This window comes from Martes martes, assembly GCF_963455335.1.
Source record: "Martes martes genome assembly, chromosome: 10".
In the NCBI taxonomy this organism is placed as follows: Eukaryota; Metazoa; Chordata; class Mammalia; order Carnivora; family Mustelidae; genus Martes; species Martes martes.
This window is the reverse complement of record NC_137898.1, coordinates 41,563,090-41,583,803: the sequence shown is the minus strand read 5'-3', so window position 1 is coordinate 41,583,803 and position 20,714 is coordinate 41,563,090. Positions and strand designations below refer to the sequence as shown.

The 20,714-nt window shown below is 36.0% G+C and overlaps 1 protein-coding gene across 1 annotated transcript in view; it reads left to right on the top strand.

Annotated features, from left to right (window-relative positions):
- PRMT3 (protein arginine methyltransferase 3) overlaps positions 1-20,714 on the top strand; it is a 129,025-nt gene that overhangs the window by 84,285 nt on the left and 24,026 nt on the right. The window contains exons 12-13 of the mRNA XM_080816665.1: positions 3,510-3,697; positions 5,700-5,786. Of these exons, the coding sequence (XP_080672791.1) occupies positions 3,510-3,697; positions 5,700-5,786 (275 nt within the window). The remainder of the gene's footprint in view (positions 1-3,509; positions 3,698-5,699; positions 5,787-20,714) is intronic.

Below are 20,714 nucleotides of genomic sequence, written 5' to 3'. Positions count from 1 at the left end.
AAGGCCAGACAATAAATATTTTCAGCTTTGTAAGCCCTCCAGTCTCTGTTCCAAATACTCAGCTTTGCCTCTAGAACACAGTGTAGCCGTAGACCATAGGTAAATAAATGAGGGGTGGCAGTGTTCCAGTTAAACTGTTTATAGAAACAAGCAGGGGCTGAATTGGGCCATTGTTTGCCACCCCTTGATATAGGGACTAATGATATTTTAAATTTTTCACAAAGATTTTTAATAATATCTGAAATAGAAGAACTAATTTGAATGTCTGTGCACTACATGACTCGGAAGGATACTCAGTTTCCCATAGACCATAGTGTGAATGGCATTCCCTGAAGTAGCACAATATGGTGGCTCTGATAATTACCTCCCTCATCCATTTCTCCCTTATCCATATCAGGGGTGTCCATATCTGGCCTGCTGCCTGTTTTTGTAGATAAAGTTTTATTGGAACATAGCCAAGCCCGTTTATTTATTTATTGTCTGTGGCTGGTTTCACAGTTCTAGCAGCAAAGATAAATAGTTTCAACGAAGACCACATGGCCCACAAAACCTGAAATAGTTACTTTACAGAAAATGTTTGCTGATCCCTGATCTGTATCCTAACTATATTCGTCTTTAAGGATGGAGTTACAGGGCAAAATGTGTGAAACTTGTATGATGGTCATATTAAGTCCAACAAAAGATAGCTAGAAGTTGCCAAGTATCCAAAGTTACTTTAGAATTCTGTTTCTGCTTCAGTGTTTCTCACCAAAGGATCTGGTTTAAGAAACTAAACATGCGAGGCGGCTGGTGGCTTGGCCGTTCAGTGTTTGCCTTTGCCTTGAGTAATGATCCCAGGGTCCTAGGATTGAGCCCCACATCCGGCTCCCTGCTCAGAGGGAAGCCTGCTTCTCCCTCTCCCACTCCCCCTGCTTATGTTCCGTTTCTCACTGTCTCTATGTCAAATAAATAAAATCTTAAAAAAAAAAAAAAAACTAAACTAAACTAAACATGCTTTCCTGTGGCTAATGCTCTTGCTGGCTCAGCATAGTCAGCAACAAATCAGATACCTTGAAGAATTTGTATTAGTCAGGAATTTAAACAGTTAGGAAACCTAACCATGTGTGTGGAAGAGGAGGGCAGTGGAAGTAACTCAACAGTCCATGGTAGCCCAGTACCCAGTGCTGTAGCCCAGTGCACTAATCACATCTGCCTCACATGCCCCTTAGGCAGGACTTGAGAAACTTCTTATCATGACATAGCACCAAGTATTTTTTCTGCGTGTCTCACACGTCAGGCTTGAAAGGAGCAATCACTTTGATGCCAACAGATCTTATCATGGGCTTTATTAGGAAGACAGTTTAGTACTGCTATCATTGAATAATAAATTCCGAAGGCTGTGGATAGAAACAAAGTTTGGAGGAAGGGGAGGCTTATTTCTCTGCTATTTAAGTGTAAAAACTAGTTAGTAATCATGAAATTATTTCTTTTTTGCATTGCTTTGATACATCTGTACTTTCAGTTTATTGATATAAGAAAATGTGATTTCTATTTTAATATATGAATCCCCTGAATTTTATTTGAAGGACAAAGTTAATTTTGTTATTTATTTGTCAGAGGAAAATATTTTTTAATTTTATTTATTTTTATTTATTTATTTGAGAGAGCAGAGTGAGCAAGAGAGAACACAGGTGGTGGGGGGGAGCAGAGGGAGAGAGAGAAGCAGGCTCCCCACTGATCAGGGAACCTGATGTGGTGCTCCATCCCAGGACCCCAGGTTCATGACCTGAGCCACCCAGGTACCCCCAATATTTTTTTTTAATTTGGTGCCACACTTTCTACCCTTGTTATTAGAATAGTTTCTTCCTGAATCACTGTCTTCCATCACCTCTCTTAATACTCTCTTGATTTTCTTCTTGCTTAGGTAGCCCCAGCTTCTCCGCCATTTATTATCAGTCTCCTTTCCTTTTATACAACCTTTAAATTCTGGTACTCATCGTATACTCTCCCTGCATGACCTCATGAGCTCCTATAACTCACATTTCCATTCATATGATCATCGTCCCAGATTTATATCTTGAGCCCAGATCATCTCTTAAATTTCAGTCCTGTTTATTTAGCTGCTTATTGGATATTTTTACCCATTTGACCCATAAGCACTGAACTCTTTTGTTCCTCTTGAATCTGCCCTTATTTATTCCCTAATGTAAGGGTTAGTACCAAGATCTGCCCCACTGCTAAAGCTAAAAATTGTTGTCCTTGACTCTTCCCCCTTCATTACCTCCACAGCCAGCCAATCCTGTGAGTTCTTCCTCCTAAATATCCCTCGAACAATGCAGGAGTTAGGGGCATCAACTGCCCCACCCTCTGTGTGGTCAAAAATCTGTAACTCTTGATTCCCCCAAAACTTACTACTAATAGCTACTGTTGATTGGGAGCCTTAACATAAAGAGTTGATCATTACATTTTGTATATGTATTATATACTGTAGTCTTCAGAGAAAAGGTGTTATTAATAAAATCCTAAGAGAAAATACATTTACAGTACTGTACTGTATTTATCAAAAAAAAAAATCCATGTGTAAGTGAACCTGTGTTGTTCAAGGGTTGGCTGTTTATATCTCCCCCTTTCCTTTCCCACAGCCATCACTCTACTTCAGATCACCGGGGTTATTACAACTATCTCTTATTTTGTCTTTGTCTTAATCTTGCACCTTTCCATTCATTCTCCACATTGTATTCAATCTGGCTTTTCCAAAACCAAAATCTGATCAGGTTGTAATCCTGTGTAAGATTGTTGACAGGCTTGTTGTTAGTCTTAGAATAAAATCCAGTTTACTAACATGGTCAATCCAGCCATGTTTTCTTTGCTCCCGTTTTACCTTTGTAGTCTTATATCTCATTCTCTTAAATTGGAGTGTATATTAATTGTGACCCCATATGCACGCTGCTCACTCTGCCTAGAACACTCTCTCCCTGCTCCTATTTCATGTGGTCTTCAGTTCTTATATACTATCCTACACCATTGCTATAGCCATATCTGAATTAGCTCTTTTTGCTGTGAGCTCCCTCAGTATCTTCTACCTCCCCTTTCTTACTATTTATTACATCACCAGTAATTGCCCCTTTTTAAGTGATTTGTCTCTTTCTACATGTTTCAGAGTAATGTATAAAGATTTAGTATCTTTGTAAAGTTAGTATATTGTAAGTTTAATATTAACAAATATGTTCATTTCTGGTTTATTTGATTATGCTCTCTTGTTTTAATTATTGTAATAAGAACCCATCATTGAAATCCTTATTTTAGTCTTGCCATCACCATAATGGAAATCTTTTTTTTTTTAAGAGGCTACAAGATGGAACTTGGTTATTTTCCCTGATCTATATCTGTGTTAATCCCCCACTACTAGTAATCACTTGCTAATAATTTATACTGATGATTTTGGGATTTATATTTAACCTTTTTAAAAAAGTATATTTTTGCCACAAAGGGAGATAATGATAAATTGTTGGGAATTTCATCTGTTACAGTCTACCCTGATATTTGCACTATCAGCCTTGTGGCAGTAAGTGATATGAATAAACATGCCGATAGAATTGCTTTTTGGGATAATGTGTATGGCTTCAACATGTCCTGTATGAAGAAAGCAGTTATTCCAGAAGCTGTTGTGGAAGTTTTAGATCCAAAGACACTGATTTCAGATGCTTGTATTATTAAGGTAGGTGTTTTTACCAATTGTATTTTAACAGAATTGCCATTTTTATCAGTTTTCATTTATGAGTTCAGTATTTGAAATTAACATATTGATATTATATATGGGCTTTCAAAACAGTGGTTATCCTTCCTATATTAGCCAGTCTAATGTACCTTGAGGTTATAGTATTTACCAGTTGACTGTATCATCCATTGGAATCACTTATCTTTTTGTATATCAAAGTTCCTTACTCTGAGGGGTTTGAAGGTGAAGAGTCCTGCTGTATTATCATTTATGCTTCATCGCCACCTCCATGGCCTTATTCTAGTTTCTCATTTACAGTGAGATTATTCACTCATATCATGTGTTCTATGCAGTTTAACATCTCACGTTCAAATCTCTTCCACCTTTTCAGATTAAGTAATTACACTGAATTTGCCTATGAAGCTGACGCCCTACTCTGTTCAGATTTCTCAGTTAATTCCTTTTGTGTTTTAAAATCTTACCATTCATCATGTTACTCTTTAGTTTTATTGTGGATTTTGCTGTGTCAAATTTACATAGGTTAAATAATAACTTTGCAGTGAAAAGTCATTGCTTTTCTTAAAAAAAATCCTTAACTTGTCTGTTTTAATGAGAAAAATATAGTTTGTTCAGTTTTAGGTTCAGAGCATTGTCTGATATTTGTAGTCACACTTTCATAGCATCAATAATTGCTCTCTGCATAGAATGGATATTCAATAAATATTTGTTTATTTTCTTCATAGATTAAATATTTAAAGTTGGCATAATATAATAAACTTAAAAAGTTTCTCAACAAGAGCAAGCTGATTAAAATTGCACTTAGCTTTTAAGAAAAAACTATAATCTCGTTAGTGATTATAGTACTGTTGAATCCTATGGTACACTGATAATAAGAGATTTGTTTGCATTCCTTGATTCTGGGTAGGAGTGTACAGTTCCAGCCAACTCAGCCTCAAGGCTGTGCAGAAAGAGGAGGGTAGTGGGGGGAGGGACTGTTTTTCTCTATAGTGCTCTCTTTGTTTAATGCCCAAAACTTCTATGAATAAATAGTTGAAACAGAAGATTTTAGACTAATAACAAAGGTGTTCAAAAAGTACACGTACTCTTTCTCTTTTTTTTAAACATTAATCAGCATTTATTTACTTGTTTGTTTGGCTACATATATTTTGTTCCATGTTCCACAATGCTCTATAAATAAAACTCAACCACACTGTAACTTCTTTAAAATTTTCTCAAGCTATTTAAAAGAGGGTAATGGCTCAAGTACATAGTCCTATGAATTGTGTATGCTGTGTCATAATCTACTCATGGCAAGTCAGGCCTTCATGACCTCCCTGCTCTCCAAAGTGAAATGAAGAAGGAATTGAACCAGGGCAGAACAGGAAGATAAGGCTCTTTGGCCATTGTTTTCCTGAGTTGAATCTTCTTCCTTGGTTTGGCTCTTTGATTTTATCTGTTACGGTTTTTCCTAATATCTAACAAACTTTTCTTCCAATGCAGTTACAAAAAGGAATTCTAAAATACCTTATCCTTTTCATTAGCCTTTGTTTTCAAGTTGGCATTTCCTATAAAAATGTTGACTCTTATCGTGTATAATTTATAGCAAATGTATACCACTAATGGTATACAAAATTATTTTAGTTGGAAAACAAGAAAAGAATTTTATTTGAAGATGTTTTAGTGTATCTTAGAAAAACTCTAGTACATCAGAGCCATGATTTGATATATAGTGTTCTTACAAGAAGTCTAAGTAAAAAAATACTCATTTGGTTTATACAAAAATTAAACGATAGTGCTGGTAGCCTTTAAATTTGAAAACAACCCCAGAAAAGAAAAAGAAGGGAAAAAAAAAAACCCAGAAGTGAGGTTCGAATGATTAAACTTTGCAAACCATTGGTTTACAGTAATCCTTTTGCATAGAGAAATATTTATCTGTTTGGTTTTGGGTTTGTTTTCACTATTTTTTACTAAATTCTTCCTTCCACTCTTTCTTAATGGGTAGCAAATAGATTGCCATACAACATCTGTCTCAGCTTTGGAATTTTCTTCAGATTTTACCCTGCAAATTACAAAGACATCCATGTGCACGGTAAGCGGTTTCATCTCCTTTCACAAATCTCACTAGCAGTGCAGTTGATGGGCAGGCTAATGAATTAATTACCAGACCTGTGATGAATGAAAAAGACTATTGCCTTCGACAGTCTGTCTTTGCCTTTGTTAGGCTATTGAACAGATCTGTTTTGATGGGTCAGTAGACTTCAAAAAAGTTAGTTTAGTTGAGAGGAGAAAGTACTAGGACACCATGTTTGCAATGATTTTTCTTTATAGAGTCTTCCTTATTACCTCTCATGTAACTAACTAAGAGCACTCATCTTTATCTTCATAGACAAGTTCATGTCCTACACCTCCTGATAACTCTTAACACTCAATATAGATGGAAGTAAAATATGTTCATTTGGTATAATATTTTCTATTCCCCTGTAAAATATAAGAAATAAAAGATGATTTACCTTTCTTTAAAGAAGCATCCTGGTGTAATGGGCATTAGAAAAGTTAGTCTGGATTCACATTTGGTTCTGGCACTCACTAGTTCCTTTCTTTGCTCAAGTTACCTAGGTAATCTATACCTCAGACTAATCAACTGCTTTAAGAGAAATAATAATAATTTCTATCTTGTAGACTAGTTACACAGATTAATGAATTAATATATGTGGAAGCACCTACAAAGTAGCCAGAAATGTCAGGTTATTAAAATATATTAATTTTTTTCTTAAATATTTTCTAAATGTTTATTAATACTAAGATAACAGTATTTTTTACCAGGAGACTCAGAATGTTAATAAAATGTGAGCCTTTACTTAAGAAAGTATGAATTTATGTAAGTGGTATTGATACAAATATTTATATTAAAAATTAATTGTATACTTTTTGAAATACTAATTGTACCCTCAAAATTAAAATTTAACTGAAAACTGTATAATCTGTAACTGTGTGAAACAGATTATAGTCATGTTGACTTTGACTCTTGAACCTGACTTTTTAAAAGATAGATATACAAAAGATTTTATGACTTCTTAAAAATTGTTTCTGTTCATTTTGATCTAATAATTATTTTATATCAAGTGAATATTACGGTGTGTTTGGATGTTTTGAGGAATTCTTTTCATTGAAATTGTTTTTACAGTTTTTAAAAAGTAGCTATCTAGATCCCAGATTTTTTATTTTATTTTTATTTTATTTGGGGATATCTATTATATTTGTTTAACTGATAAAAACAAAATTTCATTCTTCCCATTCATTTCTCCCAGATTTTCTATTTGTCCTTTATAGTAACTGAAATAATTTGTTCGATTGAAATTACAGACTAAAGGTTTTAAGTCTTAGAGTTAAGCTCTGTGTTTGATGTTAGTAATCCTTGAGAGTTAAAAAAAGACCTCTTGATTAATGACAGTTGATTGATCTATAAGGGAATTCTTAGATAGAAATTGGCATATTACCAGTATTATTAAGTAATATTATTTCAGGTCATCTTTCCGTGTCCTTCACATGAATCAGAGGCGGGGGTATAGCTCAGTGATAGAGCATTTGACTGCACATGAATCAGAGGAGAGCAAATGTAAAACTGTAGTGAAGACTTGAAAAGCTGTTTTTAGCTGTGGATATTTTTTAGCTTTATGTAGACAGAGGAGTTTACTGAGTTTTTTTGAAATGTTCTTTATTTTTGGGGTTATTGGTCAGGGTTCTTAGTTTTAGACAACAAAGTCCAAATCAGCTTGTTAAAGCAAAAGGTGATTTACTAAAGAGGTAAGCAACATAATTCCAGACACTCTGGGAGAGCTAAAGGAATAGACAAAATACTCTCAAACCACATCTTAGAATTAGCGTGGCCGCAAAACAGGCCTGTACCACTGCAGGCCCTGTAAACCCAAGAGCCCCGGCCCTCTCAGTGAGTGGTAGGCCCCACTGACGAACCCAGATGAGCAGAGCTCTTCACTCCCATCCTGTTCCTATACCTCCTGCCCAGGTCATGCTGTCCAGTTCCTCCATCCAGATCTTTATTCAGCACCTCTGGCAGCACATAGGTCAGGTTGTACACTAGTGATTAAAAAGTCTTAGGAAGCAGTTTTAGCTGCAGTAGTGTTGTGCTACAGAAGAGTTTCACAGTGCATGTATAGAATTATTTTCTATTCCTGTTACATGCCATAGAGTATAAGAAGCTTTTTGTTGAAATAAGTTGTACTTACCCTTTAATGATCTTGGTTTGATTCTGTATATTTAAAAGAATAAAATGGAAATAAAACACAAAAAATCTCATAAAGTCTGTTTAACACAAAAACTGTAATAGAAATTTTTGTATTAAAGAACTTATCAAGTATGTACTTGCTGCATTTGTTCCCCTATAGAGTTCCGTAAGAAAAATGAATCCAAAAGAAACTGGTACATTACCTTCTTTCTTTAAAGAGCCTTTTAGATTTATATTTTTATTCCCAGCATGCCTGAATGATTTCAGTATAAAAGTCTGGAAACAAGGTAAGTCTGGTGTTTAGGTAGGAGGTGGCAGAAGGTTGAAGTGGACTTGTATATAAGTCTGATCACTGCTGAAGAACATACTCCTATAATCACCTTTGAGAGGATGTATAGTTTCAGACCATATTTATTGGATATATGCCAGGTACTGAACATAGAAATTTTAGTACTTACTCAATTTTAATCCTTCTGAGATTATTCTGTGAAATAATTTGTCAATAAAAATTGTCTTGGTGATAATGTCTTAGTCATTGAACACTCGCATGCCAGACAATGTGCTAATCATTTTAAAATGATTATTTCATTTAGTCTTCTTCTTCTTTTTTTCATGTAGTCTTCTTAATAACCATTTGAAGTAGGTACTAATATTCCCGTTTTTGGGGTGAAGAAAAATAAATCACTGTGCCTTACTTGTGAAATATACTGACCCCCCTAAAAAACAACTTTGGTAGGATTGTACAAACTATTAAAGGAAGATACAGAAACTTATGAATGAGATATTTGAGGTGTGGAAGAAGAGAGGTAGCCTGTTGTATTTGAAACAGATCTGAAAAATCTAAAATATGTTGCATATGAAACAGGTCTGGAAAATGTGATTCTCAGTCAATAGTCTAGCAGTTGTTGGTAGGGAGGGAGAGTGTGTGATCAAAATACGCTCTTTCTCAGAGAAAGGGCTAACAGATTTAAATGATAAAATAAGTGACATAGCCCATCCTCTTTGTTGCAGAGAAAAAATAGATCTTCAAAAATTTTTTTTCTTCATATTTTCAGAGTGTATTTTTTGTTATTTGGTCAAGCATCTGCATGTCTTAAGAACAGTCTTTCCTTCCCAGCATGCTTACCCTAACATGAGCCTGGCATGAATAAGGGTTTGTGGCCTGTAATGCCTTTATTACAGTTTCATTATTTGTGAGTCCCAACTATCCATCCATATCTACTCCAACTATCTTTTGCTCTTTGAGGTGGTGCCAACTCCGTACACTCTTCTGCTACCAACCATCTGGAGCTATTATACAAGCCTAGTCTCTAAGGCTACTTTTGAATAGATAGATTATTCGCCTGGTTACTTGGGAATAATCCACAACAAAGGTATTAAAAAGGATGAGTGCCTAATTGGAACTCTGTTTCTCCTTTATAGTGTAAGAAGAATTAGTGAAAATACTTAAAAAAAAAAAAAAAGTAGTACCTGCCAAAGAGATGGAAAAAGTTACTTTGGGGAGGAAGAGGTATGGCTTCTTTAGATAGGGTAAAGAAAAAAGTATCTGCTTTTCTACTGCTGAGTACAAACCTTCAAATATATTAAAAAATATTAAAATCCTCCTGCTTAAAACTTGAATGCATAGCCAAAAAGTAAGATGGATGATTTCTCTGAGTAGTTAAGCCCATTTTAAATATATGCATAACCATTTATTTCTAATGAGATTCTAAATTTGTAGCCTAATTAAAATATTAGAGGAAATTGGATTTTTCAAAGTAACAAGATGCTAAGAACAACCCCTTTGCATTTAATTTCAAAAGCATGTGTGCTGTAGACTGATAGTGTTTTTAGATGGCTTTCTCAAGTTTGTTAGAACCTTTAATAAAACATCTTTTCTTTGCAGTGTTCACCACCAACACACACAGGCACATACACACACCACAGAAATTCGATAGCGTTTTTAATGTAGTGTTTTTGCGTTAACAAACTTTTTTATGTTTTTGGGAATTTAACAGGTTATGATAATCATATGTGTCTTGGATCTTGGTTAAAGATAATTTTCCAATGACTAGTAGCGCATACATAGCAATTTTTTAACATTTTTTTATGTATCTTATATTATTGACAGTTTAGGTCAAATTGCCTTTGCCTTTATGATGAGGTATGAATTATGTTAGCATCTGACTATCACAACAGGCTGCCTAACATTGCAGTAAATGAGCAATCAAGTCCATTATTATATGGAAAGTTTACAAGTGTTCAAAAGGAAGTGGTTTAAAGCCATACAACTTAGAACTAATATGTTATATTTTGTGAGTTCTAGTGTATTTTTGTCATTTATGCAATTGTATAATATTCTCCCTTTGTGTTCCAGAAGGGTTTATACTGGCATCTGTGTGTATAAGCTCCTTAAAGATATAGGCAAGCATATGCATTGAATGACTCTTCATACTGCCTTTTATGTAACAAATGAGTTGTTTACCTTAAAAAGGAAAATATTTAAGATGATTTTATCAGATTACATGTATAAATCTTGTATGTATGACATGTAAAGATTTTTATTTGATACATTAACTCTTAGAGCAGTCATTTTTATATGTTAATTTCAGCATTATATTTTCTTTTATTCTACATCTCTGCTAGCGTGCACTAACAATGACTGGTACAACAATGTTCAGTTTGTATAAACTTCCCTTAATATATTTCTAAACTTCATTTAACAAAGAACAATATTTTTCCTAGGCATTTTTCTTTTACTACAGTTGCTAAATTAAAGATGAGCCACTGGAGTAAATAAAAACCAGCAGACTTTTTTTTATATTTGTATTTAAAAACCTCGTACAGTAAAGTCTTCCGGATTTTATCAGAGTACACTAATATGAGTATGGTGGCATTGAGAGGGTTTTAATTTTTATCATAACTTTAAAAGTCATTAATATAAGAATTTATATTAACAGATTTTTCAGTTAAATATTAAATACTATGTCCCAGGCACCTGTCTGAAATCTATGTACAAAGGTGCACACACGCAACACACACACACACACACACACACGCACCCCTGTTCTCTGTCCTGAAAAGGCACTTAAGTGACAGGAGTCAGGGGCTAAGAAAATTTCAGTATGAATATAAATTATGAGTATAGGTGTATACACAGAGTGGTTTGGGGACGGGAACACAAAAGTGGTATTTTCTGGAGGAAATGTTGTAGTTGGTAATTAAATTCTATAGCCAAGATTCTATGAGGAAGAAAAAAACACTTTGCCTCCCCCCAGAAGATTTTATTTTAAATGAGAAAACCTGATTCCAAGGATAAAAAGGTTGAAGGAAAAGACTGAAGTATAGTAGCCATTTAAGAAATTCACTTTGGGATAATTTCTGTTAACCTATTATTTAATTCACTGTTTTTTTTCCCTTCATCTGCAATCTTTCTGCTGTTAAGATAGCCGCTAAATACTTTCATGTTAAATATCATGTTTTTCAGTTCCATAATTTCTATTTTCATTTTTTGAGTTATCATTCTTTCATTTTTTTTAAACCAGTTTGGTCAATCTTTTTATCTAAATTTCTTAACATATTTATAATCACTCTTTTAAGATCTGTTTGCTACTTCCCTAAGCCAACTGTGATTCTACTCTGTTTTTGTTTTTTTTTTTTAATTTTATTTACTTAAGTAATCTCTACACCCAGTGTGTGGCTCAAACTCACAACCCTGAGACTAAGGGTTGTGTACTCCTCCAACTGAGCCAGCCGGGTGCACCCCTGTTGCTTTTTTTCTTTTGATTATGGGTCACGTTTTCCTCTTTCTTCTCATATTTCATAATTTTATATTTTGTGCTAGCCATTATTTGAAAGGATAATACAGATTAAATAGGTAATATTTTCCCCTAAAAGGGGTTCCATTTACCTCTGCCTGCCAGCTAGGTTTAAAGGGCTGATACCTTTTACCAAATTTGGAATTGAGCTTGGTCGGGGCTAGGTACCAGGGGCACAGGATTAGGCCCCTCTCTCTCACAATTTCTTGGGAAGACAGTCAAAATACAGCCAAGTTTAGGGAGAAAAACAAAGTCAGGATATTTATGAGGTTTGGAAAATCTGATCATCAGTGGATCTATCAGTACTGAGGAGGAAGTTGGCAACAGGAGGAAAGGTCCTCATGTGGATTTGGCATGGCTCATGATCTAGTTGAGAATTGGTAGATGCAGTGAGAGGGTGAGTTTCAAAGTCTATCTTGAAGAGTAAACAGTCTAGTTGAGCTTTCTCTTTTAAGAAGAAGGCATTTACTCTCTCGGGATTAGTTGAAAGATCTGTTGTTCGTGTAAACAGGTTTTCTTAAGGTGCCTGAAACAAACAACTTCATCTCCTAGGCAAATGGCAGAGTTGAGTAGTAATGTCATGTTGATGGTGACAGTGAACTGTATGCTTGCAGATGATTTTGGCTGTGGAATCTAAGCATTGCAAGAAAACCTCTGCCTGCTTCGAAGACAGCTACAAGCTTCGTCCACCTTCTGGGTTTGCTAGCTCTACCTGTCGGGCTTCTCCAGACTCTAGTGTACCATACTAGCACAGACTTGCCCATTAAAAATTGACTGGGTTCTCCTTCTTCCAGCTAGGTGCTGTGCCTACAGCATTTTTTGCTGTTTTTCCCACCAAGGGTCCCAACATTGGATAAATGCCCTCAGGTATGAAAGCCACTGTTTCTCTCTGCTCAACTAGGGAGGGCTGCCTGGCTCATTGCTCTCTGGAAATAGTTAATCTAGACTTCTTTGCCTCCAAGATTCTTCTATAGTATCAATGAAAAATATGATTGTTTAGTTTAGTGAAGGTTTTTTAAATTTTTGTTGTTATATCAATGTGAAGATCCTTTGCAAACCTCTACATCGTAACTAGAAACAGAAGTCCCTGCATGTGTTGTTTTTAAAAGCCCAATGTGGAAAATAAGATTTTTGAAAGTTGGGAAAAATAAATGAACATAAATTCAGTCCATGAACTAAAAAATAAATTGTATGTTACCTCCCAATTCTCGTTTTGGTTTTCTTCCCCCTTTTTAAATGACATACTTGATAAATGATAGATATATTTAAGAGACACTGATATTTCTTTTGAGGGAGTCAAAACAAGTCTTTGGTTTATAGGTTTTTTTAAGGCTAATGCAAATGTTATTAAATGAAACTTTAAAATGTTTAAAATTCAAACTTTAATGATTCCTTACTCATAGTATTGTTTTTATTTTACTTTTTAATTAAGCTTTAAATTTTTCCAATAGCTTACAAATAAACTTAAGATGAGCCTATTTCTTTGTAATTGTGTTCTTAAATCTTCTTTCAAGGCTTTTGAAAAATCTCTGACAGTTGAAACCTGCTAGTTCCAAACTCATTTCTTGGGTATTAAATCAGCTCTTAGTACTTTTAGGTGTAAATTGACCTAATTTTGACCTTGCAAAGCCATCAACTAAGGAAACTAATTACTAAAACACATCTGTGCTGCTTAGAAATTGTAAGATTTGTTTTGAACTTGCATCATAGATTTTAGTGGGACATCTGGTATATATTTTAATAGGCTTCGTTAAGTAAATTTTATGTGTTGGGGGGAGGACATTTCTAATTATGTGATTCTACCTCCCCGTCAGTTTTAGATTTCTCTTTATATGAATGACCATAAGATCTAGAGCATGGTCCATAACTTTGTACTCTTCTCTGAAACCTAAACCTTTGTAGTTAGGCTTCGGTGGTGGTGACAGTACTTAAATCTCTTCACTTATTCTCAAACTGTTTTTTGAGTAGCATTATGTGCTAAGAGCTGAAAGGCATTGGGGATATAATAACAAGCCAAAACAGTTCTATTCACAGAGCATAAATGAGGGAGACTGATATTTAAATTCACTTTATGGTTACATGTGATAATGGCATTCTAATTATATAAGAAAGTGTCGATATTTTTTAGAGATGTAAACTGAAGTGTGTCGGGGAGAAATGACACATCGGGCATTTGCTTCAGAACAGTTCAGCAAAGATAAGGGGGCAGAGGAAGAATAGATGACGTAAATTTACCAAATAGTGGTAACTGTTGAATATGGGTGACAGGTACTCAGAGGTTCTATAATTGTGTGTGTGCTTAAAATGTTTCATACGTAGATGTTTTAAAAGAAAAATACTAATGGCAGCATACTAAGAAATGCGTAAGAGTGATAAGACAAAGGTACTATGCTAAGTTGTTTCCATACAACACGGCGACCTACTATTATAGTAGCTACCAAAGCTGAACACATGCTTACTCTGTGGCTTAACTGTTTCACTTTTAGGTCTTTACACAACAAAAGTGTGCTCATGTTTGCCAAAAGATATGTACACAAGTGTCCATTGTGGCCTACTTCATTATAATCCCGAACTGGAAACAAGCTAAGTGTTTATCAGCAGTAAAATGGATAAATTAATGTAGTATATTTATGGAGTAGTATATGTCAATGAAAAAAGGTGATCCTGAATATATGCTACAACATGGATGAATTCTTCATGAACAGAAAAAAAAAATCTGGAAAGTTTAAAAATATACCATGGAGTGCCTGGGTGGCTCAGCTGGTTAAGCACCCGACTCTTGATTTTGGCTCAGGTCATGTTCTCAAGGTCCTGTGATCAAGCCCCACATCAGGCACCGTAGTCAGTTTGGAGACTGCTTGAGGATTCTGTTGCCCTCTGCCCCTCCTCCCAACTTTAATGCATGCATGCGTGCATGTGTACGCACATACTTTCTCTAAAATAAATAAGTCTTTTTACAAAATAAACAAAAACGTATTTTTTAATACAACATGGCACTCGGTTACAAGCTGTCTACTTCATCTGGAGCCCACCCAAAGAAATGATTTGTACCATTGCCAGAAGAACTAGTTGAATTGAACTTACTGAGGGATGGTTTATACATTAGGGATTTTCCAGAGTAATTTTTTTTTAAAGATTTTATTTATTTATTTGACAGATAGAGATCACAAGTAGGCAGAGAGGTAGGCAGAGAGAGAGAGAGAGAGAGGAGGAAGCAGGCTCCCCGCCGAGCAGAGAGCCCCATGCGGGGCTCGATCCCAGGACCCTGGGATCATGACCCAAGCCGAAGGCAGAGGCTTTAACCCACTGAGCCACCCAGGCGCCCCCCGAGTAATTCTGATTACTTGATTTAACCATTATGTGACTAATTCTTCACATAATATATGACTCTACTGTAAGAGGAGGCTTTGTCTCATATTCAGAGGGATTCTATCTAGTTCTGATATTGTTTATATTTGACTAAAGTCCAGGTGTACCCAATGCATTGCCTATAAAATCTTGCATACTTCTGTCTGACCCCCACCCTGTATCTTTCTTTTTTCCCAACCACAGAGTCTAGCCTTCTGAGCTAAAGCCCAGAGGATTTTAGCCTTTTTAAAATCTGGATTTTTTTCAACTTACTTTCTGTGGTTAGTTGCCTTCCTGTCTATTTTTGTACTTTTTCCTTGGAAATATACCATTAAGAAAAGTTTAATTTTTAAAAAAGATATGTTTCCCAGTTCCTAATAACTTTGAGGTGTATGTTCATTGAGTAGAGTAGCGGGATGAATCACCTGCAGTATTAAACCATTATTTAAACCTGCTCAGAGAGAATGCAGAAGTCCACAAAATGAGAAACCCTGAACGTGAGTCCTTAGAGTGAAGAGATTCTTGTGCTTGAGCCTCCTTTGAAAGCCATGCTGTAAATAATGCTTCTGAATCTGCATTTTTGAAAGTTCATTAACAGTGGTTTTAAAGCCTCCAGTTGAGTTATATTATAAAAGGATTTGAACATCATATTGTTCTAAAATAGAATTTGAGTACAGTGTTGAAATTCTTCTGTTGTATTACAATCATAATTTAATTCTAGATAGGAATAGGGTCGTGCTTGAAATCAGCAATGCCAAGGGTCAGAATAAATTTGGGAGAAATAATCACACTCAAGCAGGACTGAAATACTTATCTCAAGCACAGCAATAAGCATAAAAATGGTTTATTTATCAAATAATCAATAATAGTGAACTCTTGATTGGATTGTCAGGGGAGTTCCCCCTAGACTTATCTCAGAAGCTGCCAATTAGCATTATTACGTTGTGATAATAAATGAGTTTGACCAGGTATTTTCCTCTTTGATTTAGGCAGTTATCCCCAGAGTAATGACCTATAAGGAAGTAATCTTCTCGGTTCAGATTTCCTTTGACTCATGCTTTGGCAGAAGCCATCGCGAATATTGGCATTCAGAAATTCTGAACATCCTAAAGCACCTAATGTTTCCAGCTGTCTGATGTATACATATGTATTCACAGGATGGATCAGTCTTTATTGGATGATGAATCAAGAATTGGAAAAATAAATCTTGTTACAAATACTGTATGGCTCAGAACATATCAGTTACCAAAATCAGTCCATCTTTCTCTTTTCTAGAAGACTGAATGAGAAAATGGCCAATCATGAAATAGTCGGGAGTTTACTAAAAGTGATTAAAATAAAAAAGGAAAGTTTAAATAGTGTTAATGTAACTGGTTAAAAGCTTCAGTTTTAGGGGTGCCAGGGTGGCTCAGTTGGTTGAACATCTGACTCGTGATCTCAGCTGAGGTCTTGATCACAGGGTCGTGAGTTTGGGTCCTGCACTGGGCTACATGCTGGGTGTGGAACCTCCTTTAAAAAAAAAAAATAGCTTCAGCTTTAGACCCAGTGAACTGAGTTTACTAGTATGACTTTAGAAAGAGGTATTTAACTTCTCTGAATTTCAGATTTTTCATCTGAAAAGTGGAGATCATAACAGCAATACCTACCTCCTTATTATTTTGAGTGTGCTAAATGAGATAATGCACGCAAGCACTTACCACTACGCCTGGCACATAGAAAGTCTCCATAAAATAAGCCAATTAATATTTCATTTGTTTTCCTGTCTTGTTGCACTTTCAATGAAAAAGTTGTGTTGGTTTTTTTTTTTAAGATTTTATTTATTTGACAGAGAGATCACAAATAGAGATCACAAGTAGAGAGGCAGGCAGAGGGGATGGGGGGAAGCAGGCTCCCTGCTGAGCAGAGAGCCCGATGTGGGGCTTGATCCCAAGTCCCTGAGATCCTGACCTGAGCCAAAGGTAGACACTTACGGACTGAGCCACCCAGGCACCCTCAAAGACTACTTTCTTTACAGGCAGAGGTAATGCAATGAAAACTCTTTAATTTGTCCATATACCTGACTATCTGATGTATTGGGGAAATGAGACCTTTCTTCAGAATGCTTCATTTATGCAAATCAGCTGCTTCTAAAAGCAAAATCACTTCTTTTCTACCTGTAGTTTTACAAAGAGTCACATTTTAAATTTCTAGATCATGAAGACAGTGACATAGCTATTACAGAATGCCCTTCGCTTTAACAAAGATATGTCCTGGCTGTCCCAAAAGATTGCACCATAGCACTCTGCCTGATTTCTTATTCTTTTCTGCTTATCCTTTAATTCAGCATCCAACCTCATGGATACAGGGTGGGTCCTGCGGCCCCAGAAATGTAAGTTATTGTCTCACCCAGCAGTGTGCAGTGGAAGCAGTCAAAAAACCACTGAAATTACAGATATAAAGCCAGAATTTATGACAACTGGTATAATTACCTTCTTTGAAAAATTGCAGCCTCTACAGGGCAAACATAAATGAATGCCATCAAGTACTTAGTTCTCACTTCAGCTGTTGGATACTTTTTTAGTAGGGCTCAGATGGGGAGGAGGAAACCATCTTTTTACCTCACTTTTTTTTTTTTTAAGATTTATTTATTTATTTGAGAGAGAGTGCACTTGAGCTGGGGTGAGTGGGAGGCAGAGGGAGAGGGAGAGAGAATCTCGAGCAGGTGCCCTACCAAGTACAGAGCCTGATGCATGACTGCATCCCAGGACCCTAAGATCTCAACTTAAGCTAAAATCAAAAGTCAGATGCTTAACCGACGAGTCACACAGGTACCCCTACCTCACTTTTCCAAAGAGAAAATACCGTTCATTTCTGGAAAGCAAAGTGCACCACATCTTCTACCTGCCCCCTTTTTCCTGTCTGTCGGAGTTTCTTTCAGTGTTTGATCTCTTAATTTATAGTCCCAAAGGCCTGTAAAAACAAGTGGCATTTGGAATGTCTGGGTGTCTCAGTCAGTTGAATGTCTGCCTTTGGCTTGGGTCATGATCCCAGGGTTCTGAGATCGAGTCTTCTCAGTGGGAGTCTGCTTCTCCCTCTGCCTACTGCTCCCCCTGCTTGTGCCCCGCCTCTCTCTCTGCCAAAGAAATTTTTTTAAATCTTAAAAAAAAACAACAAAAAAACAAGTAGCATTTGGTACGACTTGATCACCTAGAAACAAAAATGGGTTTTAAGAGTTTTCAGTTTTAAACCTCTTCAGCCATCATTAAAGGTTTCTTTTGTTTTTTGTTGATTTTTAAATTCAGTATATCTCCTATTTTGTACTTAAAATTTAAAATGTTTACTTATCATTGATAGTATTTTCTGCCATTTGAGGAACTAGGAATGGGCCATAGAGCCTTTAGGTGGGTAGTTTTTAGGGAACATTGAAAAGCAGCATGAAAAATGGAATATAAGGAACAATAAGCATTGGTATAAAACAGTGAGAAACTGATGCTATGCCAGGAAGCAGATAGGAGATAGAAATCTAGAGAAGCAGTGGGCTGCAAGTTGTTTAGTGGCAAGCACACACACGCAGAAATGCTTTCCAAGACAACTTTTCATTTAAGCAACATGTATTGAATACTAGTCCTGTGTATACTAGGATGCTAGTTCTGGCTTCTGTGTTAGGTACTGCGAGTACAATACAATATAATCTCTGACCCCCAAGACCTTAGTTTAGGAGAGGCCAACATATAAATAGATAATTGTAATATGATATTCTATAAGAGAATTTTAAGAAGAGAGGCATATAAAAGATACCCCTGGCCTGGCACACTCTTACCTGCTTTTCCTCAGTAATCCTGTTCATACTTAAGATTTTACTTTAGCCATGGCTTCTTCCAGAAAGCCTTCCTAATACTGTGTGCACTAGATTAATGGGGAGCAAGTAACTGTTGCCAGCGTAGACTTCAAGGAATGTTTCCCTAAAGTAGTTGACATCTAATAGCAATTTGAATTTTAAAAATAGGAAGTTATAAGAGAAGTAAAGCATCATGATTTTCTTTTCCCAAAGGCTGGTAGGAGTTGAGCATATTATATCACTTCATTATTCATTTATTAGTTCTCTCAATTAGCAACTCTTTATTAATTTTCTATAGAGCCTGCACTTCCTGGCTCTTTCATGCCTTTGTAACTGCACAGTTGCCTTCACTGTTGAGGTAGAATGTCCAGGTGTTGTGCCTGGGCAGTGAGGATACGGAGGAGAGCACAGACATAGTGAGACTGCCCTTAAGGGCTGTTGGGCTCTGTAATTAAACCAAAAGCACTTTGAGCATGGAATGTGTTATTACAGGGAGAAATAGAGAAACATCTATTCAGCGGGATTAGAGAAGACTAAGCCCAGAAGAAATAATGTGTAAACAGACACATGGTAAATGAGAAGAATCTAGTTTAGGGAATGGGGGAGTATTACAGGCAGAGAGCCTTAAGTAGGAAGGAAAAAATGCAGTAATAAATCTGCCCCCTATTATGGTGGACTACATAAAATGGAGTGACCCTTTTGCTGAGAAGAACTATAAAAGCTAAAGAAAATATAAAACACTATTTGTTTGAAGGTATCAGAGACATAGTAAAGCATTATCAAGCTAAAACTCAGAAAAGAAGACAATCCAGAGAAATGAGACTGACGTTTGGGTCTACTTTTGCCCTATAGGCATTTACCAATTCAGAAGTAGCAGCTAAGACTTGTATAGCCCTTTGATAGCCTCACATGGATAGGAATAGAAAAATCGGGCCTTTGTGATTCCCCAGTGCTTTGCATTGTGACCATGAAAGACTGCACCCAAGAATAGGGTAAAATTTCAGATAAATAAACCCTTCCATGGACTGTAGCCTAGCCTCAAATCATCTGGGTGACCCAGGAAATCCTCAAACCCCATTATTAGATTAATATGATCTTAGGGTTTGCCAGCACCCCCAGATTCATTGCACAAAGATTCTTTCTAGAAGATCGTTATCATTGGCCTTAAATTATTTCTGCAGTTTTTCAGATATAAGGTACAGATTATAGTCAAAGGTAATCAGTCACACAAGGACACAAGACAACATAAATCAATAACCAGCTGAAATAGTAAGCAATAAAAACAGAGCTCCAAGTGCTCCAGGTTTTAGATATACCAGATATGGACTTTAAAATAACTCTTTGGGGACCTGGATGGCTCAGTCGTTAGCGCATTTGGCTCTTCAGAGTTGTAAGTTCACGCCTGATTTTAGGCATGCAGCCTATTTTTTTTTTGCATTTTTTTTAATTTTAATAAACGTATCATGTATTTTTATCCCCAGGGGTACAGGTCTGTGAATCACTAGGTTTACATATTTCACAGCACTCATCATAGCACATACCCTCCCCAAGGCATAGAGCCTATCTTAAAAAGTTAAAAATAAAAATAACTATGCATACTAAGTTGAAGGACAAAAGAAATTATAAATTTCAAGCTACAATTGAAAACATCTAAAAAGAATTATAGCAGATTTGAAAGAGTTGAACATATTCTGAAACTTAACTAAAATGAGTTTAGCAGCAGATCTTAGCACACTGGTGTAGAGAGGTTTATTGAACTAGATTTTAGGTCAAAAGGAAATATCCAGAAGGAAGCATGGAGGGATACAAGGG